The sequence below is a fragment of the Rhinoderma darwinii genome, chromosome 2 (genome assembly GCF_050947455.1).
Source record: "Rhinoderma darwinii isolate aRhiDar2 chromosome 2, aRhiDar2.hap1, whole genome shotgun sequence".
NCBI lineage: Eukaryota > Metazoa > Chordata > Amphibia > Anura > Rhinodermatidae > Rhinoderma > Rhinoderma darwinii.
In genome coordinates this window covers 432,165,508-432,192,368 of record NC_134688.1, presented here as the reverse complement: position 1 = coordinate 432,192,368, position 26,861 = coordinate 432,165,508, and the positions used below count along the sequence as shown (strand labels likewise).

The following is a 26,861-nucleotide window of genomic DNA, read 5'->3' as shown; positions in this document are numbered from 1 at the left end:
TTCTGTTATTTTTCCTAGAAATTTATGAATAAATTGACATCTGGTTGTTGCCAATCTCCTTGTCAAAGAAGCGTGTCCCTACATATTCTCACATAACTAGAATGACTGTCAGACTATGTTGGAACACACCACCGACTGGTAACACCCAGTTGTTAATACATTTCCTTGAGGAATAACAGAGGAATGGTACAACGCAGAGTTCTTAGAAAAGCTACATAGGAATGGTTATGTTATGGGGAATACAAGTATTTAACAAATGGACAGGTCAGGAAAACTGACAGATCCTTTTTAAAGGGAGGGCCATTAACTTACAGGATAGCCACCTGTAGGTGGCACTAGAGTCAGTTTTATTCCTTCTGGAAAAGAGCTATTTGGGATATTTTTGACAGAATATGGGTCATGTAGATATCCAGACCATCTGGAACCGGATGTAGCACATTTTATTGGTATATTTCCTTCAGTGTCATCTTCTAAAAAAAATATATTTTACAAAAAATAAACTCACACAATTTTTATGTTTTGTCTTGGTCGACATCCAGTGCTTCTAAGCCGTGTGATGACTTGACCTTTGGTGCTTTTCCTAGTTTTTGGCTGTAAACACATAGAAACGTTCCTCTGATCAGTTATACACAAGGAGAAATTGACATTTCCAAGAGATGCAAGTAGATCGCAGCATACGGAGTGTCTCCTTCTTGAAAGGTTTTCCTACATGCTCTGATGATTTGACCCATTTTCATTTGATCAGAATGTGCCAGCAGGCCCCTCTTGAAATGACTCCATGTGCTGCTGTTTATTCCTGCTGGAAAAAGCAAGAGTAGCTGGGACCGCTTACAGCAATCGTGTGACCCTGTAACACCTGCGGCTGGTTCCACAAGATGCCTTTTTTATCACTGTGCTGGCATTTGAGTGGGCAGAAATTATCTGTGTATACCAATCTGCTAGAAATACTTCAGGCCTTAGGGTATGTTCACACGGCGTATTTTCGGGCCGTAAACGGCGGAAAAATCGGAAGCAGAACGCCTCCACACATCTGCCCATTGATTTCAGTGGGAAAAAGCGCGTTCTGTTCCGAAGGGGCATTTTTTTACGCGGCCGTTTTGAAAAACGGCTGCGTTAAAAAAACGCCCGCGAAAAAGAAGTGCAAGTCACTTCTTGAGCAGTTTTTGGAGCTGTTTTTCATTGACTATAGATAAACCGCTCCAAAAACAGCCGTAACAAATACAGTGAAAAATGCAAGTTGCTTAAAAAAACGTCTGAAAATTAGGCGCTGTTAAACCGCTCACTATTTTCAGACGTTTTTTATTTTGTGTGTGCACATACCCTTATTCACACGAGCGTGTTTCTCATCCATTTTAACAACGGACATCACAATGACCCATACAATTCAATCAGGCTATTGACACATTGTGTTTTTTCATGGAACGTGTGCCTGTTGCGCAAAACTCAACATATCCTATTCTTGTCTGTTTTTGCAAACCAGACTCTCCCGATAAAGTCGATAAGTGTGTGATGAAGAAAACAGTCCGCTCACGGACAACATCTGTGCGCTGTCCGTTTTTCATGCATCCGTTGCTGAAGAAATGCAGAGAAAAAAAAAGTGAAAGCAGGAAGTGCTGGCAGAGGAGAAACCTGGACGATAAAAACGGATGACACACATGGCCTCAACAAGGACGTTCATTCATATGCATGAAAAATGGCCGTTTTTTGCAGATGCTAATCTCGCTGGTGTGAATAAGGCCTCAGTGTTCTTATTTTAAAGCGGTTATCCAGGTTCTTAAAATTTTTTACAAACTGCTGCAAACGTCCTAAAAAAACAATCAATTTGTATTCCCCTCCGCTTCTGAGCCCTCGCCATACTGTTATAGAGCACAGATGTTGCTAAGGATGTCACCCAAAAATGAAGAATGGTCCTATAGTAAACCAAAATTTAAAACCGTAGCCAAAGTTTGGTAATGTTTTGTTACGACGGCCATTTTTGCAACAATGACAACAAGAAGTGCAGCCTTATTGGTTGTCCGTTTTGATTTGGCTTCTCAAATTCTGTTACTTTGTTATTGATTGACGGCGAGATTGCTAGCATGTTCTGTTTCTTGCACACGACCGAGTTCGGACTGTGGAAAACGGTGTGTCGGCTGGATTTCCCAGCCCAACCACGGTACAGGTGAACGGGACTCCTGCCATCATAGACATATTTTATAATGCTAGGAGTCTCTGCCTCCCCACAGAACTGCTCTTTCATACTGCACAAAATTATACAGAACAGCAGTTCTGGGGAGGCAGAGACTCCTAGCATCATAAAATGTCTATGATGGCAGGAGTCCCGTTCACCTGTACTGCGGTCGGGCCGCGAAATCCAGCCGATACTATCTACCGATATCTACATGTGGGGGTGCCGCTATCTACATGGGGGGTACTTTTCTGCAATGGGTGGTGCTATCTACAGTGGGGAGTGGTGCTATCTACAAAGAGGGGGTTGGTGCTATCTACAGGGATGTGGCGCTATCTACATGGGCACTGTGGCACTATATGGTGGTGTGACTATCTACAGGGGACACTGTTGTGCTTTCTACATGGGCACTGTGGCACTATGACGGCACTGCCACTTTATATGTGGGCACTATGGCACTGTCACCTTACATGTGGGCACTGTGGCACGATCTGCGGTTGGCACTGTGGCACTGTGGGCACTATCTACAGTGGGCATTGTGGCATTATCTACACGGTCATTGCAGCACTATCTACATGGGAACTGGTGTTTTCAGACGGTTTGGACAATAAAACGAACAAATTAAATCCATCAGGTCTTTTTAACGTCCATGAAAAACGTATGGCAAACGGCCATTAAAAATTGACAGACGGACTGGAAATGGATGAAAATTTTGGAGACACTGATGTAAAACGGCCATGAAACACTGACAGTTGATCCGCTTTTTTTCACTGACGTGTGAATGTAGCCTGTTTCTAAAATAGCAGCACCCATTGAACATTTGTGACCTGAAAAAACAGCTGAGAATATTCCATTTGCAGGCTCCTCAATGGTCGGGGAGAATCACGTCAAGGATCTGAACATAGCTCGCATCCCCTTCTTAATAATAATTTGTAATTTGCTATACATCATAAATTGAACGATTGTGTATTAAAAATGATTGGGCCTTTCTCCCTTCCATGTATGATAGTGCCCCATGAAATGAATGTTAGGTCCCTTTCACACTGCGTTTCCCCTGCATGTTTGACGAATGCGCCGGGAAAGCCGTTGCAAACATCAAAAGTTCCCATTATACCGATTGACGCCAAAAGAGTGTCCTTTTGGCCTCCTTTGGGTGGTATATGTTGGGGATATGTTTTCTTGCTGGGTAGAACAGAATAGTTGACTACGCTACTCTATCCAGAGGCAAAACAAAAACTGTATACTGTACAATTTATTTATTTATTTTTTTTTAACATGGGAGCCTATATGTGATGTTTGTAATTGCATGGCATACATCACATGCATCTGTTTAACTTATACGCCATGAAAAGGTCATGAGAGTTCAAGGCCTATCTGTTTAACAATCCCATAATAGTCTATGGGACACGGATGCCACTATGTTAGGCATCCATCACAACCTCCGTCTAACATATACGTTGGGATCCTATCCTGGCGTATACGCCAAACGGAGACCATAAACGCAGTGTGAAAGCGTACATATCCTGTCTGCCTGTATTTAGAGAGGGAGATGAGTTACATTATTTAGGCAGGACCTGGAGAGGCAACAAATTGGTTTTTCACGGTTCAATGGATTCGACTCTAAATGTAAATGTCCTTCAGTTATTGTATATCCTGTGACAGCACCATTGTACTTGTAGTTCTGCAGTGCAAATGAAGCGTTGCCCACATTATTTTGCCAGTTTCAGCTGGTTCATTAATGTTATTAGAGGTTGCATGGTACTTATATTTGCCACATAATATACACAGTAAAAAAATTAGAGAAGTGTTACAAAAAGTTTGCTCACCACATATCCATTGCGTTTCCACTGCGTTTCCGTTGCGTTTGAATCATGCAAGTTAGTATAAATGAATCCAGATACTGCAGGTGCTCGTAGATATTCCCAAGCTGGTCCTGTGTCACCAGCAGGTAATCAAGGCAATAGTGGTATGTAGTGTAGGTATATCCAGCACTCAAGATAAGTTATAAGGTTTATTAGGTCATGTTTAAAACAACGAGGTTAAAACAAAAAATCCCAGGGCCATGCTTACACGTTTCAGACCAGTGGGATCCTTAATCATAGCTTGTGATTAAGGACCCCACTGGTCTGAAACGCGTAAGCGTGGTCCCGGGATTTGTTGTTTTAAACATGACCTAATAAACCGTATAACTTTTATCTTGAGTGCTGGATATACCTACACTATACACCACTATTGACATAATATACACGCCATAAATAGGGTCACATTATTCATCCTAAACGCTGTGATTCCAGAAGTTACAGATCACATGGCCATGATACAGATGTGACCAAAATGCTCACAAATGGGCCCAAAAACATAATTCGACTCCCAGGGAGCATAACAATTTCCTGCATACTGTGTTAGGGTAGGTTCACACGCACTGTTTTCAGATGTAATTCGGGCGTTTTACGCCTCGAATTACGCCTGAAAAAACTGCTCCATTACGCCTACAAACATCTGCCCATTGCTTTCAATGGGTTTTACGATGTTCTGTTCCCACGAGGTGTAATTTTACGTGTCGCTGTCAAAGAAGTGCATGTCACTTCTTGGGACATTTTTGGAGCAGTTTTTCCACTGAAAAACCGCTACAATAACGTCCGCAAAATACGCTGCGAAAAACGTGAGTAGTTACAAAAACAGCTCCGTATTTTCAGACTTATTTTGCTAAGGCGTGTGAACATACCCTTATTAAAAGGGTTTTCCCAGAATCCTAAATTATCTCCTGCATGCAGGCAACCAGAGCATAGAGCACATCGGAGGAATGTATTAACTAAAATTGGCATAGAAAAATTGCAAACAGCTCAAAAGTCACAAAAAGTTTAGACTTTTCAGACGTTTCTACTTTTTGGAACTTTATATAAAGTGCGCAGAGCTTAGTGGAAGGGCCAGGCCACCTACGGCCCTACGATTTTACTATAATTTACGCCAGGAGCTGGCATAGATTTCAGTGGTGTACAGAAAGCCGAAGATGCAACAAATTTATTAAAGGGGTTGTACCAGAATAAAAAAAAAATATTGCCTATTCACAGGATAGGTGATCATTTTCTGATCGCTGTGGGCCCCAGTGCGGAGTTCCTCACCGATCGTGAGAACAGGGTCCTGAACCCCCTTTTCCTCCTAGAGCATGCGCGCTTCCGCTCCATTCAAAGTCAACAGGAATGAGGGAAACAGATGAATTGGCTGTTTCCGTCATTCTTATAGACCTTGAATGCAGCGGCAGGTGCATGATCGACCGCCACTTCTTTTAAACTCCTCAATGCGACGTATGCAGTGAGGAGGATTTAATCTCGTTTGTGGAGCCCCAGCCATCAGAAAATGATCACCTATCCGGTGGGTAGGTAATATCTTTTTTATTCTGGGAACACCCCTTTAAGTGGCCTGCGCCTCTTAATAAATTTGTTGCATGTTACTACAGTTTGTTTCCTATTAAGAATGGCGCATGAAACACTAGTCTTAAAGAGGCTCTGTCACCAGATTTTGCAACCCCTATCTGCTATTGCAGCAGATAGGCGCTGCAATGTAGATTACAGTAACGTTTTTATTTTTAAAAAACGAGCATTTTTGGCCAAGTTATGACCATTTTTGTAATTATGCAAATGAGGCTTGCAAAAGTCCAAGTGGGTGTGTTTAAAAGTAAAAGTCCAAGTGGGCGTGTATTATGTGCGTACATCGGGGTGTGTTTACTACTTTTACTAGCTGGGCGCTCTGATGAGAAGTAACATCCTCTTCTCTTCAGAACGCCCAGCTTGTGACAGTGCAGATCTGTGACGTCACTCACAGGTCCTGCATCGTGACGGCCACATCGGCAGCAGAGGCTACAGTTGATTCTGCAGCAGCATCAGCGTTTGCAGGTTAGGTGAAGGTTTGGCTTGTTCTCTCTTACAAATCTTATCTAGGGTGCTGTGTGACTTCTGCGTGTCATCTGTTTCTCTTCAAACTTTCCAGGTTTTCCTTTTTTTTTTTCTCTCTGCAATTCTTAAGCAACTGATGTGTGAAGAAAAGACCTCACACAGATCGGTCCCCGCTGTAGGAGTTGTGACAGCTGCTGTACGAGACAGAAGCTTTCACAGCTCCTGTATGTGTCGGGAGGACGGCCGAAACGGCCGTTACTCCCGAGACGTACTATTAGGTCATGGAGCGCGAACGATACAGCTACTATGACCTAATAGTACGTCCAGGAGCGGGAAGGGGTTAAAGCCATCTCCTGTCCCTGCTGTGACAGCTCCTGCGGTGTCTATTCCATAGATTCACAGTTCTTACAGTAAAGAAGCCTTGTCGCCTCCGCAGATTGAACCTTTTTTTACTCTAGACGGAGGGAGTGCCCCTTGTTTTTTGAGGGGGTTTTATATGGAACAGGATTTCACCATATTTTTTGTATGTGCCATTCATATATTTATGTAAGTTAATCATGCCCCCCCCTTAGTCGTCTCTTTTCAAGACTAAATAGGTTTAATTATTTTAATCTTTCCTCATAACTTAGATTCTCCATGCCCCTTATTAGCTTCGTTGCTCTTCTTTGTATTTTTTCCAACTCCAGGGCATCCTTTCTATGAACTGGAGCCCAGAACTGAACTGCATATTCTAGATGAGGCCTCACTAATGCTTTGTAAAGTGGCAATATTACATCCCTATCCCTCGAGTCCATGCCTCTTTTAATACACGACAATATCCTGCAGGCCTTTGAAGCAGCTGATTGACACTGCATGCTGTTATTGAGTTTATGATTTACAAGAACACCCAGATCCTTCTCAACAAGTGAATCCGCCAGTGTAGCGCCCCCTAGGACATATGATGCATGCAGGTTGTTCGTACCCAGATGCATAACTTTACATTTATCTACATTAAATCTCAATTGCCAAGTGGATTCTCAAACACTCAGTGCCTCCAAATCAGCTTGCAATTTACCAACATCTTCCATAGACTGAACTATACTACATAGCTTGGTGTCATCTGCAAAAATAGAAATAGTGCTATTAATCCCATCCTCTATATCATTAATAAATAAGTTGAATGTTAGTGGTCCCAGCACTGAACCCTGGGGTACTCCACTTATAACCGGGGACCATTCAGAGTAGGAATCATTGACCACAACTCTCTGGATACGGTCCTTGAGCCAATTCTCAATCCAATTACAAACTATACTTTCTAAACCTATAGTCCTTAATTTACCCATTAGACGTCTATGAGGGACAGTGTCAAATGCCTTTCCAAAGTCCAAAAACACTATACCCACAGCGGCCCCTCTGTCTAGGCTTCTGCTCACCTCTTCATAAAAACAGATCAGGTTGGTTTGACAGCTTCTGTCCTTAGTAAATCTGTGCTGGCTGTCACTTATAATAAACATTTTTTGTCACATCCTGTATATAGTCCCTCAATAGCCCCTCAAACATTTTTCCCACAATGGATGTTAGAGACTCTGTCACCACATTATAAGTATCCTATCTCCTACATAAGGAGATTGGCACTGTAATGTAGGTGATAGCAGTGCTTTTTATTTAAAAAAAACAATCTATTTTCACCACTTTATTAGCGATTTTAGCTTTATGCTAATGAGTTTCTCAATGGACAACTGGGCGTGTTTTACTATTGACCAAGTGGGCGTTGTACAGATGAGTGTATGACGCTGACCAATCAGCGTCATACACTTCTCTCCATTCATTTCCTCAGCACATAGGGATCCTTCGTTAATGTTTCTGTGGTACTTACAGCAATAATCTCGCGGGATTACGCTTGCTCTGCTGTAACTACCACAGAAACATTAACGAAGTGCAGAGATTGTGAATAGGCATCCCGTGGAATGTCTATTCACTGTCTAAACACTTCAGTATCGTTAATGTGTTAGTATAAGACAGCACATACTGATCTAACAGGATCCCTATGTGCTGAGGAAATGAATGAATGAATGAAGAGAAGTGTATGATGCTGATTGGTCAGCATCATACACTCCCCTGTACAACGCCCACTTGTCATTAGAATAAAGCTAAAATCGCTAAAAAAAAAGTGGTGTAAATAGATCGTTTTTTTTTATTTTATAAAAAGCACTGCTGTCACCTACATTATAGCGCCGATCTCCTTATGTAGGAGATAGGGCACTTATAATGTGGTGACAGAGCCTCTTTAAGTTTACTGGTCTATAATTACCCGGGGAAGACCTAGAGCCCTTTTTGAAAATAGGCACCAGATTTGCCCTGCGCCAATTCCTTGGCACTATACCAGTCACTAGAGAATCTCTGAATATTATGAAGCGGGGAACAGAAATATCTGAACTAAGCTCTTTAAGAACTCTAGGGTGAGACCCATCTGGTCCCGGGGCCTTGTGTGTATTTATTTTATTTAATTTAGCTTGCACCATATCTACATTCATCCAATTCAGTATATCAACTGATATATTAACAGCACTGGCACCGGCTACATCAGCTGCTCTTTCTTCTGTTGTATATACAGAGCTAAAGAACCCATTTAGTAACTCTGCCTTCTCTTGATCCCCTGTGACCAACTCCCCATTACTGCTATTTAGGGGTCCTACATGTTCAGACCTTTTTTTTCATTTATATACTTGAGGAATTTTTGGGGATTTATTTTACTGTCCTTGGCCACCCGCCTTTCATTTTGTATTTTTGCTAATTTTATTACCTTTTTACAGATTTTATTAAGCTCTTTATAGTTTACAAAGGCTACAGCTGTACCCTCAAATTAGTATTTTTCAAATGCCTTTTTTTTGTCATGTATTGCCCTTTTTACACGTGGGGTTTCATTTTAGTCGTTTATACTTGTTACCTGTAGGAATAAATTTTGCACTATAATTATACAAAGTGGATTTTAAAATCTCCCATTTATCATTTGTACCATTATTTGACATTAGTTTTCCCCAGTCTATATCCTGAATTGCAGCACTCATCCTGGGGAAATTGGCCTTCTTAAAATTAAAGTGCGTTTTACACCGGCCAACACTTGGCCGGTGCAGCGAGCGCCGATCAACGAGACATCCTTGATTGACGCACGCTTCCTCATGTCAGACTGAGCTATGGATGGGGACGAGTGGTCGTTACTCCGATCACTTGTCCCCATACATTATTATCATGTCGACAGCGCGTCTCCCTATTTATACAGAAAGTTGTGCTGCCGACAACGATAATCTTTTACTTTTTTAAAACTATACGACCAGCAGATGATCGAGCATTTGCTTGTTCATCTGCTGATCGCTGCCCTGTTTACACAGGGCAATTATCAGCAACGAGCGTTATATGATGCTCGTATGCCCGATATCATCATGTGTAAAACCCCCTTAAGTGTTTTTGACCTCCCAGCCTGTGTTTGTTTTTTACAGTATAGGTAAAATGTAACTATATTGTGATCACTATTACCGGGGTTTTCACGAACATTGACATTCCCAACAAGCTCTGCATTATTAGAAATGACCAGATACAACAGAGCGTCACTTCTAGTTGGATCTTCCACAAACTGGCCCATAAAATTTTCTGCAAGAAGTTGAGGATCTTTCTCCCCTTTGCAGTTGAAGCCAAACCATGACGCAAATTAATATCCCGGTAATTAAAATCCCCCATTATTACTACAGTACCCCCTGTGCAGCCTGCTCCATCTGTTTATATAGCTGAACTTCCATCTCCTCAGTTATATTGGGGGGGTCTATAGATTACACCAAAAGTTTTTTTCAGTGTTTACCTCCCTTTGTAATTCCACCCACAAGGTTTCAACCTCCTCACAAACTTCACCCACTATTGTCTCTTTCGCACTCGACCTTCATATCACTTCTCACATACAGACATACACCACCGCCATCATATCACTTCTCACATACAGACATACACCACCGCCATCATATCACTTCTCACATACAGACATACACCACCACCTTCATGTCACTTCTCACATACAGACATACACCACCGCCTTTCTTATTTGTCCTGTCTTTCCGAAACAGTGTAAAACCCTGTAGATTTACAGCCCAGTCATGTGAAGAGTCTAGCCATGTTTTAGCAGCACCAACTATATCAATATGTTCCTCCAGTACGAAGGCCTCCCCCATTTTGCTTGCTAGACTTCTGCCATGCATGCAAGTTAGGCTTCATTCACATCTGCGTTCGGGTCCCGTTCTGACGTTCCGACGTTCCGTCAGAGCTTTCCGTCAGAACGGGATCCTGAACAGACACAAACTTAAACCAGAGGCTCCAATGGTGAGGGATCCGGTGCCCATTGTTTCTGTTTGTCTCTGTTGTGCACCGGACCTGTCGTTTTGCCGGAAGCAATAGCGTAGTCGATAGTGGATCAGAAATGTGATTGAGATTATTTGGGCATTTTTATTTTCATTGTTGTGCCCCTGCTGGGGGCCTTTATACCACAATGACCATCGGCACCCCAAGATCGCATCTCGGGGGGGGGGGGGGGGGCAATGGCACATCAGAGTGGGCTGCTCTCCTCATTTTAACCACTTAGATGCCACAGTCGATTACACTGAAGCGTCGGCTGTAAGATACAGCTGACATGCTCGTTCTATGGAGGGGGCTCAGCCTGTGAGTCTGCTCCATACACTCCGACTCGACCCCCGCCGTGGAATTCGGGAAGGGGTGAAACATACCGCACACGGACGAGAAATACAACCGTGTGAATAAGGCCTTATGCAGAGATTCAAGAACCATAATATTTCTTTATATATATATATATATACTTCGCTAAGAGGAGGCCAGGAGAACCCCCCGAGATGTCTTCATAATGAAATCCAGATTGTGTATCATTCACGAAGTCCATTAGGGTTGTGTGGATTACAAAACCTCAGAGCACATACAATACTTGCACTTAGCGTACTATTATTCACTGTGATAAAATTGGTCTCTAAAAGCTTAATGCAGTGGTCACTAACTGCAGGCTGGGGGAGGGGATTCATTTTTTACACACTACTCCCCCATGTGAAGTGCAGGAAACATTTACAGCAGTGCAAACAGCTTGATGCCTGATCTTCTTTTTCAATTCTGGAAAGTTGGGCAGTATAGTACGTGTTATATAAGCCCTGCAAAATTTCTTTGCACACTGCGTTTAGTATTCTCTGATGTATGTGATGGGAAAAGCTGCTGGAGGCTGTGATGGAAGCTTTAGGCTCTGTTCACATCTCCGCTAAGTTTATCCATTCTCTGTTCCGTCATAGGAACAGAAGAACGAAAAAACGGACGTGCCGGAGCTATTGCAGCACAGAAATTGATGGAACCCATTGACTGAATTGAGTTGCGTTGGGTTTCCGTGAGGGTGTCCTTAGTTTTACTGCAAGAAATAGCGTAGCATTCTGGGATATTTCTTCCAGCATTTCTCACTGGAACTACAACAGGGGCCCCTAATTGAGCCTCTGTCGCTGATGTGAGCAGAGCCTTACAAAGTCATCCATAGACTATAATGGCAACGAATGCGTCATCAACTCTCATGACACTTTTCATGATGTATATGTTAAATCGTAACATCGATAACTATTATTTAGGCCACACCCTCTTTGCATACCACTCCCCCTATATGCATGTTACGCTATTGAATTCATATTTATTCCCTGAGCCTGCTGTGCCCTACTGTATATAATATACCCCCTGGCACTGCCCCCACACAATATAATGCCCCCATAGTGCTCCCCACACAATATAGTTCCCTACACAGTATAATCCCCTATCACTGCCCTCCACACAGTATAATTCCCCAATAACTGCCCTCCACACAATATAATGCCCCCATAGTGCCCTCCACACAATATAGTGCCCTACACAGTATAATCCCCTATCACTGCCCTCCACACAGTAGAATTCCCCAATAACTGCCCTCCACACAATGTAATGCCCCCATAGTGCTCCCCACACAATATAGTGCCCTACACAGTATAATCCCCTATCACTGCCCTCCACACAGTATAATTCCCCAATAACTGCCCTCCACACAATATAATGCCCCCATAGTGCTCCCCACACAATATAGTGCCCTACACAGTATAATCCCCTATCACTGCCCTCCACACAGTATAATTCCCCAATAACTGCCCTCCACACAATATAATGCCCCCATAGTGCTCCCCACACAATATACTGCCCTACACAGTATAATCCCCTATCACTGCCCTCCACACAGTATAATTCCCCAATAACTGCCCTCCACACAATATAATGCCCCCATAGTGCTCCCCACACAATATAGTGCCCTACACAGTATAATCCCCTATCACTGCCCTCCACACAGTATAATTCCCCAATAACTGCCCTCCACACAATATAATGCCCCCATAGTGCTCCCCACACAATATAGTGCCCTACACAGTATAATCCCCTATCACTGCCCTTCACACAGTATAATTCCCCAATAACTGCTCTCCACACAATATAATGCCCCCATAGTGCTCCCCACACAATATAGTGCCCTACACAGTATAATCCCCTATCACTGCCCTCCACACAGTATAATTCCCCAATAACTGCCCTCCACACAATATAATGCCCCCATAGCTGCCCTCCACACAGTATAATACCCCCACACAGCCCCAATAGTGCCTAATAAAATATATACTCCCCTAACCTCGTTCCAACGACAAGTGGAGGAGATCCCTCTGCTCCTTTTGGTCTGTGTGGCTTGGCGCAGACAAGCGTCTGACATCACTGCCTCGCGCCTGTCTTCGCCAAGCCTTGAGCGTCTGGTGATACATAGTGAATGGTAGAGCAGGGACCTTTCATCTCATTGGATTCAACTGTATCGGTGTCCAGACACAGTTGAAACCTGAAAAAAAAAATAAATGCAAGATAACGTTGGTTAATTGCGCTGAATCTCGGTTTATTTTTTTTAATTGGCCAGCCCTAGTATAAACCATTGTAGTCTATGGGTGATGGAAGCAAATTGTTAATCATCCGTTTAACAGATCCAACACCCGTAGACTGTAATAGCATCAATTTCATGAAACGCTGTTGAAATCCTCCGCCTGTGACGGATGCTGTACAGTGGCATACATATTTCATAGGCTACCATGTTAAAAATAATTTTAACGTATACATTTTTTTACTGATAGTCTCTGGATAGAATAGCGTAGTCTACTATGCTAATCTGTCCAGCAAAAAAAAAAATATAGAAACCCACGTATAGCGCCCAACGGAGGGCAAAAAGACAATCTTTTGGCCTTTTTCGGTATAATAGAAGCCTATGGGCGAGTTTGATGTATATGCATCGGGAGCGTCGAACGTACAGGGAAAACAGTGTTAAAGGGACCTTACGTCAAACTATAGTAAACCTCTTCAAAGGATGTCTGCCTGAAACCTTCAATAATACAATGCTTTGAATTTGTTACAATTTCTACACCCTATACAACATAATATAGATCTTACTAGATATGGCACAAAATTACTGGAAAATGATTTGCGTAGCTTTATGTTTTACTTCTTTCCTCAACATATTAGTAGTATTCTTTGTGACCTTTTATGCATGTGTTGTCTTTACAGGAGAAAGAGAAGTTAATTCAAGAGACCCGGAAGAGATTTACACAAGAGTATATGCAAGGTGTGTAGACAAAACGTGTGTGTGTGTGTGTGTGTGTATATATATATATATATATATATATATATATATATATATATATATATAAAATGACATGTCACTCTGTACTGTTTACACAGCCTCTTTCTCCCCTTATTTATCTCTGAGGTGCACACGGCCATATTATGGTTTCATACAGCTCCGTAAAATGGCACCTACGGAAGTCTTTGGGCCCATACTGTACTTCTATATGCCTCTGATTTCATATAGAGACGTTGAGTTTTTTTGTTCTCTGTCAGATTAATGCATTGCCTCTAGGGGAGAGTACCCCTGTGATACAGTGCCATATGGCAGCACACACAGAGCCTATGACGTTATATTACAGAGTTGTAGGGATTCCCTGTTATGCCATGCAGGCTCACAGTCTCATTTGCATCATCCCTTAAGGCCACTTTACACGGGCCAATTATCAGGCAAACGCTCATTCATAGAAACAGGGCAGCGATCAGCAGACGAACGAGCAAACGCTCGTTCATCTGCTGATTGCATCGTTTTAATTAACAAAACTATTATCGTTGTCGGCAGATCGATGGGAGTAACGAGGGCTCGTACCCATGCTAGCGCCTTGTGAAAGGAGCAAATGAGTGCCGATCAACGAACTTTCAACGTCTCGTTGATCGGCGCTCATTTACACGGCCCACGTTGGGCCATGTAATATCACCCTGGTGTAATATCACGTGGTGCTTTTCTGTTTACATTCAGAATTTGACCGCTGATGCGCGAATCACGCAGTTCGCACGGAAGTGCTTCCGTGCAGCATGCGTGGTTTTCACGCACCCATTGACTTCAATGGGTGCGTGATGCGCGAACAGCGCACAAAGAGCGGACATGTCGTGAGTTGTTTTCAGCGGACTCACGCTGCGCAAAACTCACGGACTGTCTGCATGCCCCCATAGACTTACATAGGTGCATATACGTCGCACGCACGTATATCACGCTCGTGTAAACGAGGCCTTAGGGAGTATTTACACAAGCGTGTAATACGTCTGTGCAACGCACGTGATTTTCACGCGGGTCGCACGGACCTACGTTAGCCTATGGGGCCGTGCAGACAGTCCGTGATTTTCACGCAGCGGAAACTCACGACATGCCCTACGTTTCTGCGTTTTTCGCGCATCACGCACCCATTGAAGTCAATGGGTACGTGAAAATCACGCACACCACATGGAAGCACTTCTGTGTGACGTGCGTGATTCGCGCAACAGCAGTAAGAAGTATGAATGAAAACAGAAAAGCACCACAAGCTTTTCTGTTTACAAACATAGTGTCATAATTATGGCGGCTGCGCGAAAATCACACAGGCGCGCATCATACGCTGCTGACACACGGAGCTGTTAAGTGCATTTTGCGTGCGCAAAACGCACACGCTCGTGTAAATCCTCCCTCACCCCGTGTTTCTCTCTTCTTTCTTTGTCTTTTTTATTATTTCAACTCTGCTATTTTTTTTCTCTCCTTTTTGTTTTCCTTCTTTTCCTCTACGTTTTTCTTTTTTTCTGTCATCCGCCCCCCCCCCCCCCGCCATTCTTTTTCTCTTATTTATTTATATTTTTTCCCATGCTGTTTGTTTTCACATTTCCCCCTTTCTCATTCGATCACCTTTGCTCCGTGTTTTTAGCTTGGTGCTGGGTTTGTCTCATGCCGCTACTTTGCTTTACTTGTGATGTGTTATTTGTGGTGGTATTTAATTTATTGACCAGATCGGGAAAAATATTTTATATACAATTGTAGCTACGCAACAGATCTATTGTAGTGCGGCCTGGATAGATAATGTTGTCTGAAATCAGAAGCTCCCTTTTATCTCTACCTGCCATTGTTTTCTGTCTATTCCTTCCACAATACTGGATTCGAGGCTAAGCTTTTTATCTTTGGTGCTGTTTGTAAATAATGAGAAAAACTGTTCTCCCGGCTCGATATGCTGCAGTAAGGCTGTGTTCACATCAGCGTTGCCCTTCCGTTGAGGGGTTTCCGTTGGAGGTTCCGTCGGAAATCATTGGCCCATGTAAAAGGGCCCTTAGATTTGGGCAGGTATTAGTTTTGGTGTCAATTACAGTTCGAGCAGGCGGTCATGGTGGGGGTTTTACTACCTCCCAGTCACCTAAGAAATGCTACTTTTCCCAAATTTATTGATCTTACAGTAGTCAATTGCAGGAGGGGGATAAAAAAATTACTACTTCCAGAAAATTATAGAAGATCACCCCTGTTATCCCAGGATGATTTAGAATGATCTAAAAAATATATTTTGATGATACTGTTGGTTTTCTTCTGTAAATGTAAAGGGGTTGAGGTCCAAACTGTGGAGTGCAGTCCATGACAGTCAGAACTTCCTTGTCCTTTTTTTGGTCTTCAAGTAGTTCTTGTAAAACTTTGATGTGTGATTTTCCTTCTTCAGTGGGAATCCAGCGGAATTCATTAACTTTTCTAGGCCAGTTTTCTGGTGTAGAAAAGTTGCAAATGACAAGTTAAATTGATCATAATTTACGCCAGAAACTGGCATATATATATATAACCCCACAAAACAGCTCATGGCTGGCATACATTTCACGTTCTGGGGCACGGACGGCCAGAGGTCTGCCTAATTTATTAAGCAGCTTGCGCTCCCTAATAAATAAGGTGCATTTGACTACAACTTTCTTTATATTAATAAATCCTCCCTTTGTCTTGCTAAAGGAGCGATCGAGGGGCTGCTTAGTGGCTGTAGGTCCAACCACTGGCTTTTTTCCCTTTCAGCATCCTAAAGTTCTAGGAGGTCTGCCTCAGTGACTGACTGCCTTTAAAGCAGTTCTCTCGCCTGGAAGGTTTTCTGGCATATTCACAGGATATGATATATCTGCCTGTTAGGTTGTCATCACACCTCTGGAGCCCCCTATCTATCAGACTGATCTCCTGACCCGTTTGCTGATGGAAAGCAAACTGGGATCACCGCGCCAACTGCATCACAATACAACTGAATAATGTGTAGAATGAATGCAATGATCTACAGTGAACAGATGTTCTCTATTGTTGGTAATGTGTAAGGCTTAGTGAAAAAATTAAAGGGTAACTAAACTTTCAACAAACCTCTGACATGTCCTAGTGATATGTCAGAAGTTTTGATTGTTGGGGTCTGAGCACTGAGACCCCCACTGATTGCTAAAACGAAGCGGCAGAGGAACTCGCGTGGGCGCTCACCTGCTTAGTTTATGATCAGATTTTTTTTGGAAAGCCGGTGTAGTGGTGAATAAGACTTTCTATTGAGTCCATACACCATTACATCGGCTTTCCGAGAAAAGCCGATCAGAAACAGAGTGGCTCAGCGCTCACCTGAGCACTTCTGCCCCTTCGTTTTAGTGATCAGTGGGGGTCTTAGTACTCGGACCTCCACCGATCAGAACTTCTGACATGTCCCTATGACTTGTCAGAAGGTTCCTGAAAGTTTAGTTAACCTTTAAAATGTAGCTAAACTTCTGACATGTCATAGTGACATGTCAGAAGTTTGGATTTGTGGGGGTCCGAGCACGGAGACCCCCAACAATCTCTAAAACGAAGCAGCTAAAGCACTCGTGTGAGTGCTCAGCTGCTTCGAGTCTGTTCGGCTTTTTCCGGAAATAAATATATCGAAGTACGGACTCCATAGAAAGTCTATGAGCCCGTTCTCCGATACATCGACTTTCTGGAAAAAGCCGAACAGACCCGAAGCAGCTGATCGCTCACACGAGCGCTTCAGCTGTTTCATTCTAGCGATTGGTGGGGGTCTTAGTGCTCGGACCCCCACAAATCCAAACTTCTGACATGTCACTATGACATGTCAGAAGTTTGTCAAACGTTTAGCTACATTTTAAAAAAAAGACGGGAATTAATTTCCAAGAGAAATAAATATATGTACCAAGCACGATTCAGTATGAATATGCATGGCGTAGTTTATCTGATATAATATGATGTGTCTGGCACCACTACCAGGGTGTCACATGTTGGTCTGAGGCTTGGAACTATCTGTCATATTAACAAAGTGACAAGTGACACTACCCAGACTGGTTATTGGCGTCTGCCCTTCATAGAAAGAGTTGTTGTTCTTTCTGCTAATATTTGCAAGTGAACTCCGTACAATACAAGCAGAAACCATGGAATGACGGGTGCTATAGCTTTATAGAAATGTAGTCAAAATAAAGGAGTATGTGGACGAATTGTCACGAGGCAGGGTGTGGACCCACTGGGCTGTACCGCGTAGCGAGATGGCTGCTGGCCAAACAGGTATGGTACAGAGTCTATAGTCCAGAAAAGGGTACCTGAGGCAGTGTAGAGAGTAGCAAGGCAGGCTCGGCTGGGACCAGGCAGCAGGTAGACAACAGGCGTGGAGATGAAGCACAACACGACAACAGCACGGCACGGCAGTAGACCAGGATGGTACAGATAGCACGGGAAACAGAATACAGGAACGGGAAACACTGGGAAGCTGGAAGACACTTAGGAGACCATTTGCAAGACAGACTAAGGGAAACAACAACAATGCTCAGACGAGGATAAGAAGGGCGGTGACCCTCTTATAGTCTAGGAGTTCATGAGTAGATGATGATGATTTTCAGGTGCACCCTCCGAGAGACAGGCTCGATACCCGGAAGTGAGTGCCGGCGCCTCACAGGGGGGGGTGACGCAGCACAGCAGCAGGACTTGCATGGCCGCAGTCATCAAAGGGGTAAGTTAGAACGACAGACCGCGGCCATAGAAGTTACACTAATATAACGAACTGCTGATCTGGGACCCCATGGCTGCAGGGGGGGGGGGGGGGGGGGTGTTTGACATACACTATATAGACAGAAGTATTGGGACACCTACACATTACAACTACAGGAAGTTTTTATGATATCCCATTCTAAATCTGTGGGTATTAATATGTAGTTTCTCTGTGCGGACCAGTCAAGTTCTTCTACACCGAACTCCCCCAACCATGTCTTTATGGACTTTGCTTTGTGCTCTCGGGCACAGTTATTCTGGAACAGAAAAGGGGCAAACCCCAAACGTTTCCCACAAAGTTGAAAGCTACAATTATCCAAAATTTCTTCGTATGCTGAAGCATTAAGATTTCCCTGGAATTTTTTTTATTTTTTTTTACACCTGCGGCAATGGCACTGAATGAAACACCTGAATTCAATGAATAAGAGGTGTGTCCCAATAACTGACCTTCTAGAGACTGTGTGATTGTGCATACACTATATGGCCACTTTTCTTACATAGACATCTATAGAAATCCATACAAATCGCATCCATATAGCAATCTTTGTGTATGTCAACTAACACCCCCCTCTTCAGCCGCAGGCCCTAAGAGCACACACAGACAGCATTTTAACTTTGGGTATGTGCACACGTGAACTGTCTTTTACGTCTGAAAAGACAGACTGTTTTCAGGAGAAAACAGCTGCCTCGTTTCAGACGTACAATCTCCTCCTCGCATTATGCGAGGCGTCTGTGACGCTCGTAAATCTTGAGCTGTGCTTCATTGAGTTCAATGAAGAACGGCTCAAATTACGTTGCAAAGAAGTGTCCTGCACTTCTTTGCCGAGGCAGTCAATTTACGCGTCGTCGTTTGACAGCTGTCAAACGACGACGCGTAAATGACAGGTCGTCTGCACAGTACGTTGGCAAACCCATTCAAATGAATGGGCAGATGTTTGCCGACGTATTGTAGCCCTATTTTCAGACGTAAATCGAGGCATAATACGCCTCGTTTCCGCCTGAAAATAGGTTGTGTGAACCCAGCCTTAGACTATGTAGAAAATTTAGAACGCTTCCTTCTTATTTCAGCCACATGTAACCGTATAGAATGTTCCTCATTTTGCAATATTCAATGAAAATACTCATGGAAGGGGTCCACAGACAGAATTTAGCACAAGTACTATATATTGAAATGTGGGGCAAGTATTAATAATTGACGTATAAGGCATAGAGTGTTTCAGTGAAGGGCAAAGGTGACAGACCAGACTTTCACACAAATGCTCCAGTACAGATGACGAGAATGTGCTAACCGTTCTTTCACATATTCCCGCCAGAGCACAATACACCCAGTGTACTTAGTTTTTGCATAATAAATGTAATGTCACATTTCTATGTAGCCAGTGTATAGGTGCCCTGCTACACCGCTCAGCTGTCAGCCCCAAGAAAACGTGGCATAGAGTGAAGACCAGATGCTGTATAAACATGGTGCATGTGGCATCTCCACATCTACTCCAAAATACGTTGTGCACCAATTTCAAGAAATCTACCCTATTGTTATAAAGACTTTAGTGGTTTTCATCATCCTCAATTTCCAGAATATTATTTGAACGTTATCATTGTAACTAGACCTGGAACATGTCCTGTGGAGACCCCCAGGATAAACATGTGAGGGTCCCATATCGATCTTCATTTTTAATTGTTTGTAGAAGGGTAAAAATTCTAATAGTGGTTAAATAATACCACCATACCGTGCCGAACAACAATTCTATACAGCGGTGTCCATATAATACTGCCATATAGTGTGTGCGGCATGTTTACAAAGCAAAAGCCCTTCTATATTACACAACTCTATAGATTAAGAGCTCATACGCACTTCAGTAAAATTCTTCAGTGCGCTATCCGATTTTTTTTTTTAATCGCACACTGACCTGTTTACTTCTTTGGGGCTATGCACACACGTTTTTTTTTGTGGATCCGTATGTCCGTTCCGCAAATTGTACAACATGTCCTATTCCTGTCAGTTTTTGCAGATCAGTCTCGGCCGTTCTATTCATTGGTCCATTAAAAACATGGACCGCACAAGGAAGCCATCCGTGTGAGGTCCGTGTTTTGCGGCTGTATAAAAGGTCACGGATGTGTGCATGAGCCCTACATAGAATCAGTGAAGGGATATCTTCTCTTTATAGAAATAGAATGAAGTATGTATGGTGGTGGTCTTTTATTTACATGGTAGCATAGTTTGTAAGGCTGCAAAAAAGACAGAAGTCCATCCAGTTCAGCCTATTATTCTGCAAAGTTGACCCAGAAGGCGTCTAACATCTACTTCAGGTAAAAGCAAAATTTCCTCATTTTAGAAAAAAGATTCCTTCCTGACTCCAAATCTGGCAATTGGAATAAATCCCTGGATCAACGACCTCTACAGTAATCTAGTACCCGTAACTTGTAGTACAGGGTTATTACATTCAAGGCATCAAGGCCGTTTTTGAACCTTTTTAGAGAATTCACCATGACCACTTCCTCTGGCAGAGAATTTCCATAGTGTCACTGCCCTGACATTAAAGAATCCTCTTCTATGTTTGTGTAGAAACCTTCTTTCCTCTAGACCAGGGGTCCGCAACCTATGGCACTGGTGCCCCAGCCGGCATGTGGGGCATGGTTTGCTGGCACAATTCCCTCTCCCGGTGTCCTGCTGAACACTTGGCAAGCAGACAATGCTACACTGCTCTCTCTCTTGGTGTTAAGCGTCGCCGAGTGCATAATGAAGCGCTGCTCTCTCTTAGTGATCAGCACCACAAGGACTGAGTTCAGTAACCACTCTGTAAAAGAAAAAAAATAGCAAAAGTTGGCAGCACTCTCTCCTATGTGCACCCCCCCCCCCCCAGCTCGGTAGTCGCTCTCTCTTCTGTGTGCAGCCCACCAAGCAGGTGTCCAGGTGTCCAGTAGTCACTTTCTTGCCTGTGTGCAGCCCACAAGTTGATCAGTAGTCGCTCTCTCCTATGTGCACCCCCCCCCCCCCCCAGCTCGGTAGTCGCTCTCTCTTCTGTGTGCAGCCCCCCAAGCTGGTATTAATTTGCCACGGTCTCTTCTGTGTACCGTTCTCCCTAGCTGGTGTTCAGTAGCCATGGCCTCACCTATGTGCACCCCCCAAATCTGTCGTTTATTAGTCGCTATCTCTTCTGTGTGCAGCACCCCCGGGATGGTATTCAGTAGCCGCAGTCTCTCATGTGCGCAGTTCCCCCTTAACTTGTGTTCAGTAGCCGTGGTCTGTACTATGTGCACCCCCCAGGCTGGTGCTCAGTTACCTCATATGCACTATAAATATATCATCTTTGCAAAGAAATTCAGGGACAATGGTCACACTGAAATTTACGTTTAATTAACTGATTACTTGATTTATGTTACATGCGTGGTAAAAGTTTGACTTTACATGGCACACGGAGTACTTCATCATTAATTGTAATTTTTTTTCATCGGCACGCCATACGAAAAAAGGTTGCCTAACCCTGCTCTTGTTTTACTTACAGTCCTGGGTATAAATAGATCATGAGAGAGATCTCTGTATTGACTTTTGATATATTTATACATAGTTATTAGGTCACCTCCTCAGTAGTTTTATTTTCTAAACTAAGTAACAGTAATTTTGATGTCTCGTCCACCTATTCCATTTATTACTTTAGCGGCCTGCCTTTTAACCCGCTCAAGCTCTACTATGTCTTCCTTGTGCCCAAAACCACATAATAATCCACGTGCTGGCTGACTTGTGATTTATAGAAGTGGTTTAAAGGGAACCTGTCAGCAGCATTTCACTTATTGAACTCTACTGGCCCCTCGCTGGCCGCTGCTATCAAAAGTTTTTTGCCGTTACCCCCTCTCCTAAACTCCTCCTGTGACCGTATATAACGGTCTGCAAACATTTTGCGCCTTTTATGGTAATAAACCGGCAGTCTCGTTCGTTCCTCTTCTTATGCCCGTCCACCACCGAAAACTGGCCCACCCTGAATGCTGAAGTTTCATCTGAGGTAGCGCACATGCAGGCCTCAAACCTAGTTACTGCGCATGTGCCGCTATGCTATCCAGTTGTGCGCATGCACCAGAATAGGACGTCGATGCGCAAGGGCGGGATTTTGGTGTGTGCTGAGGGAAGGCGAGGAGCTGTCAATCAAAAGTAAGGAGGCGGGGTTAACTCTGAAGGTCTTGAGGAATGAAGATATGACTCTTTTATACTCATTAGCATACGGCACAGGAACACTAAAAAATGGAATACTAAAGGTACAGAGTTACTAGATAATTACAGGTTACATAAAAATGATTTTTCACCCACTACCATCAGATATTGCTGGTTTAATAGGTGAAATGCTGGTGACAGGTTCCCTTTTAAACTCTCTGTTCTCGTCAAATGCATCCAATGCATCCATGCCTCTTTTGATGCACCCCATAATCTTATTTGCCCTGGTTGCATCTGCCTAACATTTAATCCGTGTAAACCTGCTTTGCTACTTCTCTGCCCAAGCCTCTAACTAATCCAGATCTATTCAGAACAGAATACTGTCCTGCTTTGTGTTAATTACTTTACACAGTTTAGTATCCTCTATACAAAAATGGATATTCCCTCTACAAGGTCATTAATAAATATTTTAAACGGCATAGGGTGCGATACCCCTGACCCCTGTGGTACCCCACTAGTAATGGTGACTCAATCGGAGTATGTACTGTTAACCACCCTCTGTTTTTTTTATCACTGAGCCAGTTATTTACCCACTTACACACGTTTATCCCCAGTCACAGAATTCTCATTTTATGTACAATGTGATAGAATATGAAGTGCCGTCCAGTCCTGTCTAGAACTTACCTCCTCATAGAAGATGATCAGATTAGTTTCACAGGACCGATGCCTCATAAACTCTTGCTGATGTGAAGTAACCCCTTTATTCTCATTGAGCTACTCCGGGATAGCGTCTCTCAGAAAACCTTCAAACATTTTACCCACGATGGAGGTTAGGCTGGGTTCACATCAGCGTTGCTTTCCGTTGAGGGGTTCTGTCAGAGCTTTCCGTCGGAAGAACCGCTCAGCGGAAAGGCAAACAGAAACCATAGCTTCCGTCTGCATCACCATTGATCTGACGGAATCGATAGCGCAGTCGACTGCGCTATTGATTCCATAAAGAAAACTGAGCCCATTAGCAAAGTGTCCGTCACCATTGAGATCAACGGTGATGCAAACAGAAGCTATGGTTTCCATTTGCCTTTCCGCTGAGCGGTTGTTCCGACGGAAATCTCTGACAGAACGCCTCAACGGAAAGCAACGCTGATGTGAACCCAGCCTAACCTCTATTGTGGGTAAAATGTTCGAAGGTTTTCTAAGAGGTGCAGTAATTTTTCACCTCTGACATAAATAAGAGTCAGCAGCCCTTCTCGCTTTCTTTCAAGGAACATCAAACCTAAAAATAAAACTGGTTGCCTGACTAAGACAATCCCTTTACAGAAAGAAGCCGTAGTGGCGATCGACTGATCACCTCGGATCTGGCATCTCTACCCCCTCCCCCTCCCGCATCACTCCTGTTATTCCTGGGTTAATGCACATCTTGGCATAGGTTTCCTCAGCAGCGGCTGCTTGTAAACCACCATTAAATGGTAGTCCTTCAAATTTCTGGCGGTCTAATTCGTGGAAGTGCTAGGTCCATTCTGGTGCATAGTGTGGGACCCCCTTCAATGACATTCATGTGCTCTATTGCTTTTAATAGGGTATATGGATGTTGTCCTGAGTCAACCCCATTTTAATGATAAAGTAAATAGGCAATAAACGTCCCACGCTGTTTTTTTCAAAAACATGCTGAAAATTCTGCAGACTGACCGTCTTTTTAGAAATTTTGCAAGAAAATAGGTGTTCAGCCGGCCATACACGCCAAATGGCTATCGGCTGAACACTAGTTTACTTCTCACGACGCCACCATAACCATGTACGCTAAGTTTAATATATTTAAAATGGCAGAACCCCATCGCAACCAATCTGATCTCTGCTTTAATTTTTTAGTCCACTTTGGAAGAACGATATCTTAATTGACATTGGTTCCTAATGGCAATTTCTCCACATTTTGTCTGCACAAGTGTCGTGCGTGAGACCTGTAGACAGACCTGTTTCATACACCAGCAGTTGACATACCATATATATATATTCATAGTGTATAGCACGTAAAGAAATGATGTACATTTATTTATAAACTTGTTTCGCTTCCAGACAACCTCAGTAAATATGATTCCCGTGATGTGGAAAGACTACAGACGGATGATGCTTGGGTGGAAAGCTATCTTCTGTGGAGGCATAATGTGCTAGAGGACACATTAAAGATGATCGATGAAAGCTTCAGATGGAGAAACGAAATAAACATTAACGGTAAGCGTCCATAGACGGTAATCTGTATTCTACTAAATAAGCAGACCATAGACTTAACGAAACCCATTAAAGTGGTTTTTCCAGACTATAATATTGATGGTCAATCCTTAGGAAAATCTATCAATGTGAGACGAGTGGGGGTCTGACTCCCGGCATCCCTGACGATCAGATCAACTATATGAATTAGCAACGGCACACTGTTTACCAAAAAACTGTGGTATTGCAGCTCAGTCCTTTTCTCTTGAATGGGACTGAGCTGCAGTACCAGGCACTGCCACTACGAAATATATGGCGCTGTGTTTGGTAAATAAGTAAGTGGTATGACAAGGGTAGCGGACCCCCAGCCATCTGATGCTGATGGTCTTAGGAGAGGCCATGTTTATAATCCTGGAAACCCCTTTAACAACCTGACCATAAAGAATGACCGTAATGGTAGATTATGTCTGATTCTTAAAAATGTTTTTGTTCGTATCTAATAAACGCTACAATTATAAAACCTAAGATCCTAATTGGTACTTGCTCCACTCCTAAAGTAATAGTGATTTGGGATGGTATGATTTACAACTGCAGCTCCATATAGAGATGTATGGGGGATCACCTTGAAACGTAACATTAATGTCTCAATGGTTTTCAGCCTGTGCCTGAACAGTGGAACTGAGCAGGGACCGAGTAAATGTGTGCACGCAAATAAATGTGTTTTTCTAAGAGACCTTTTACAGTTCCGGCTCGTACACACGGCAGAGTCTGTTTGGCCGTGCATTGGGGCCATATGGCTCCCTAGTACAGACTGCGTGTGCTGCCATACGGACTCCGCTATATGTAGAGAATAAGAGGGGCAGGTTATTCATTTCTAGGTGAGAACACCTATTCATACTGCATCCGATGAAACATTCTGTACAGATGCGGCCATCTTGGATTGCGGGAAGTTATCCAGTAAATAGATGTAGACATTTAATGTATACGTCTTTAGCATGGGAGTCTATAGCCGACGGATGGCATCCGTCACCACCGTCCAGTAAAAAAAAAAAGTACACCTTTTCTTAAGATGGAAGTTTATGGGTGATGAATGCCATCTATTTTTTTAACATGGGAGTCTCTGAGTGATGGATTGGATTTGTAGAATTGTACATGTTTTGAAGGTATACGTTTTTTTAGTTTTTTTTATTTATATATATATATAGTTTAACATCTCGCGCCATACACCATGGGTTATGTTGGATTTATAGGGTAGGAGACGTCTGTACATCCAATTAAAGATCAAAAAAATTCCAAAATGACAGACCCAATTTTGCACAGATTACACGGGCCAATTATCCGGCAAACGATTCACAGATTGCTCGTTCCCGATTTTTGCCCTGTGTAAACATTAGGGTATGTTTACACGCTTACTAAAAAACATCTGAAAATACAGAGCTGTTTTCAAGGGAAAACGGCTCCTGATTTTCAGCCGTTTATTTTAGCAACTCACGTATTTAGCTGCGTTTTTTACGGGCGTTTTTGGAGCTATTTTTCTATAGTCAATGAAAAATGGCTCAACAAGTGGCATGCACTTCTTCTTTTTCGCAGCCATTTTTTTACGTGGCCGTTTTTCAAAAGGGCCGCGTAAAAAAAACGGCCCGTCGGAACAGAACGCCGTTTTTCCCATTGAAATCAATGGGCAGATGTTTGGAGGCGTTCTGCTTCAGATTTTTCGTCCGTTTACGGTTCGAAAATAAGCCGTGTGAACATACCCTTATAGTTGTCGGCAGCACGTCGTCATGTGTAAACAGGGAGACATGCTGCCGACATGATAAAACTGTATGGGGAAGAGCGATCGTAGTAATGAGCGCTCATCCCCATACATAGCTGTCTCGTTGATCGGCGCTCATTTACACGGCCCACGTCAGGCCTCATTTACATGAGCGTATCCGATTCACGCGCGTGAATCGGGTCCGTGCGTGTTGCGGTTTGCATCAGTGTTTTTTGCGAGGGGCGTGCGTCATTCACGCACTCGCAAAGCATATCTTGTTTCCT

At 43.2% G+C, this 26,861-nt stretch overlaps 1 protein-coding gene across 1 annotated transcript in view; it reads left to right on the top strand.

Moving 5' to 3' along the window:
• The window catches only part of MOSPD2 (motile sperm domain containing 2), an 88,691-nt gene that overhangs the window by 6,325 nt on the left and 55,505 nt on the right, over positions 1 to 26,861 (top strand). The window contains exons 2-3 of the mRNA XM_075854431.1: positions 13,678 to 13,735; positions 24,693 to 24,848. Of these exons, the coding sequence (XP_075710546.1) occupies positions 13,678 to 13,735; positions 24,693 to 24,848 (214 nt within the window). The remainder of the gene's footprint in view (positions 1 to 13,677; positions 13,736 to 24,692; positions 24,849 to 26,861) is intronic.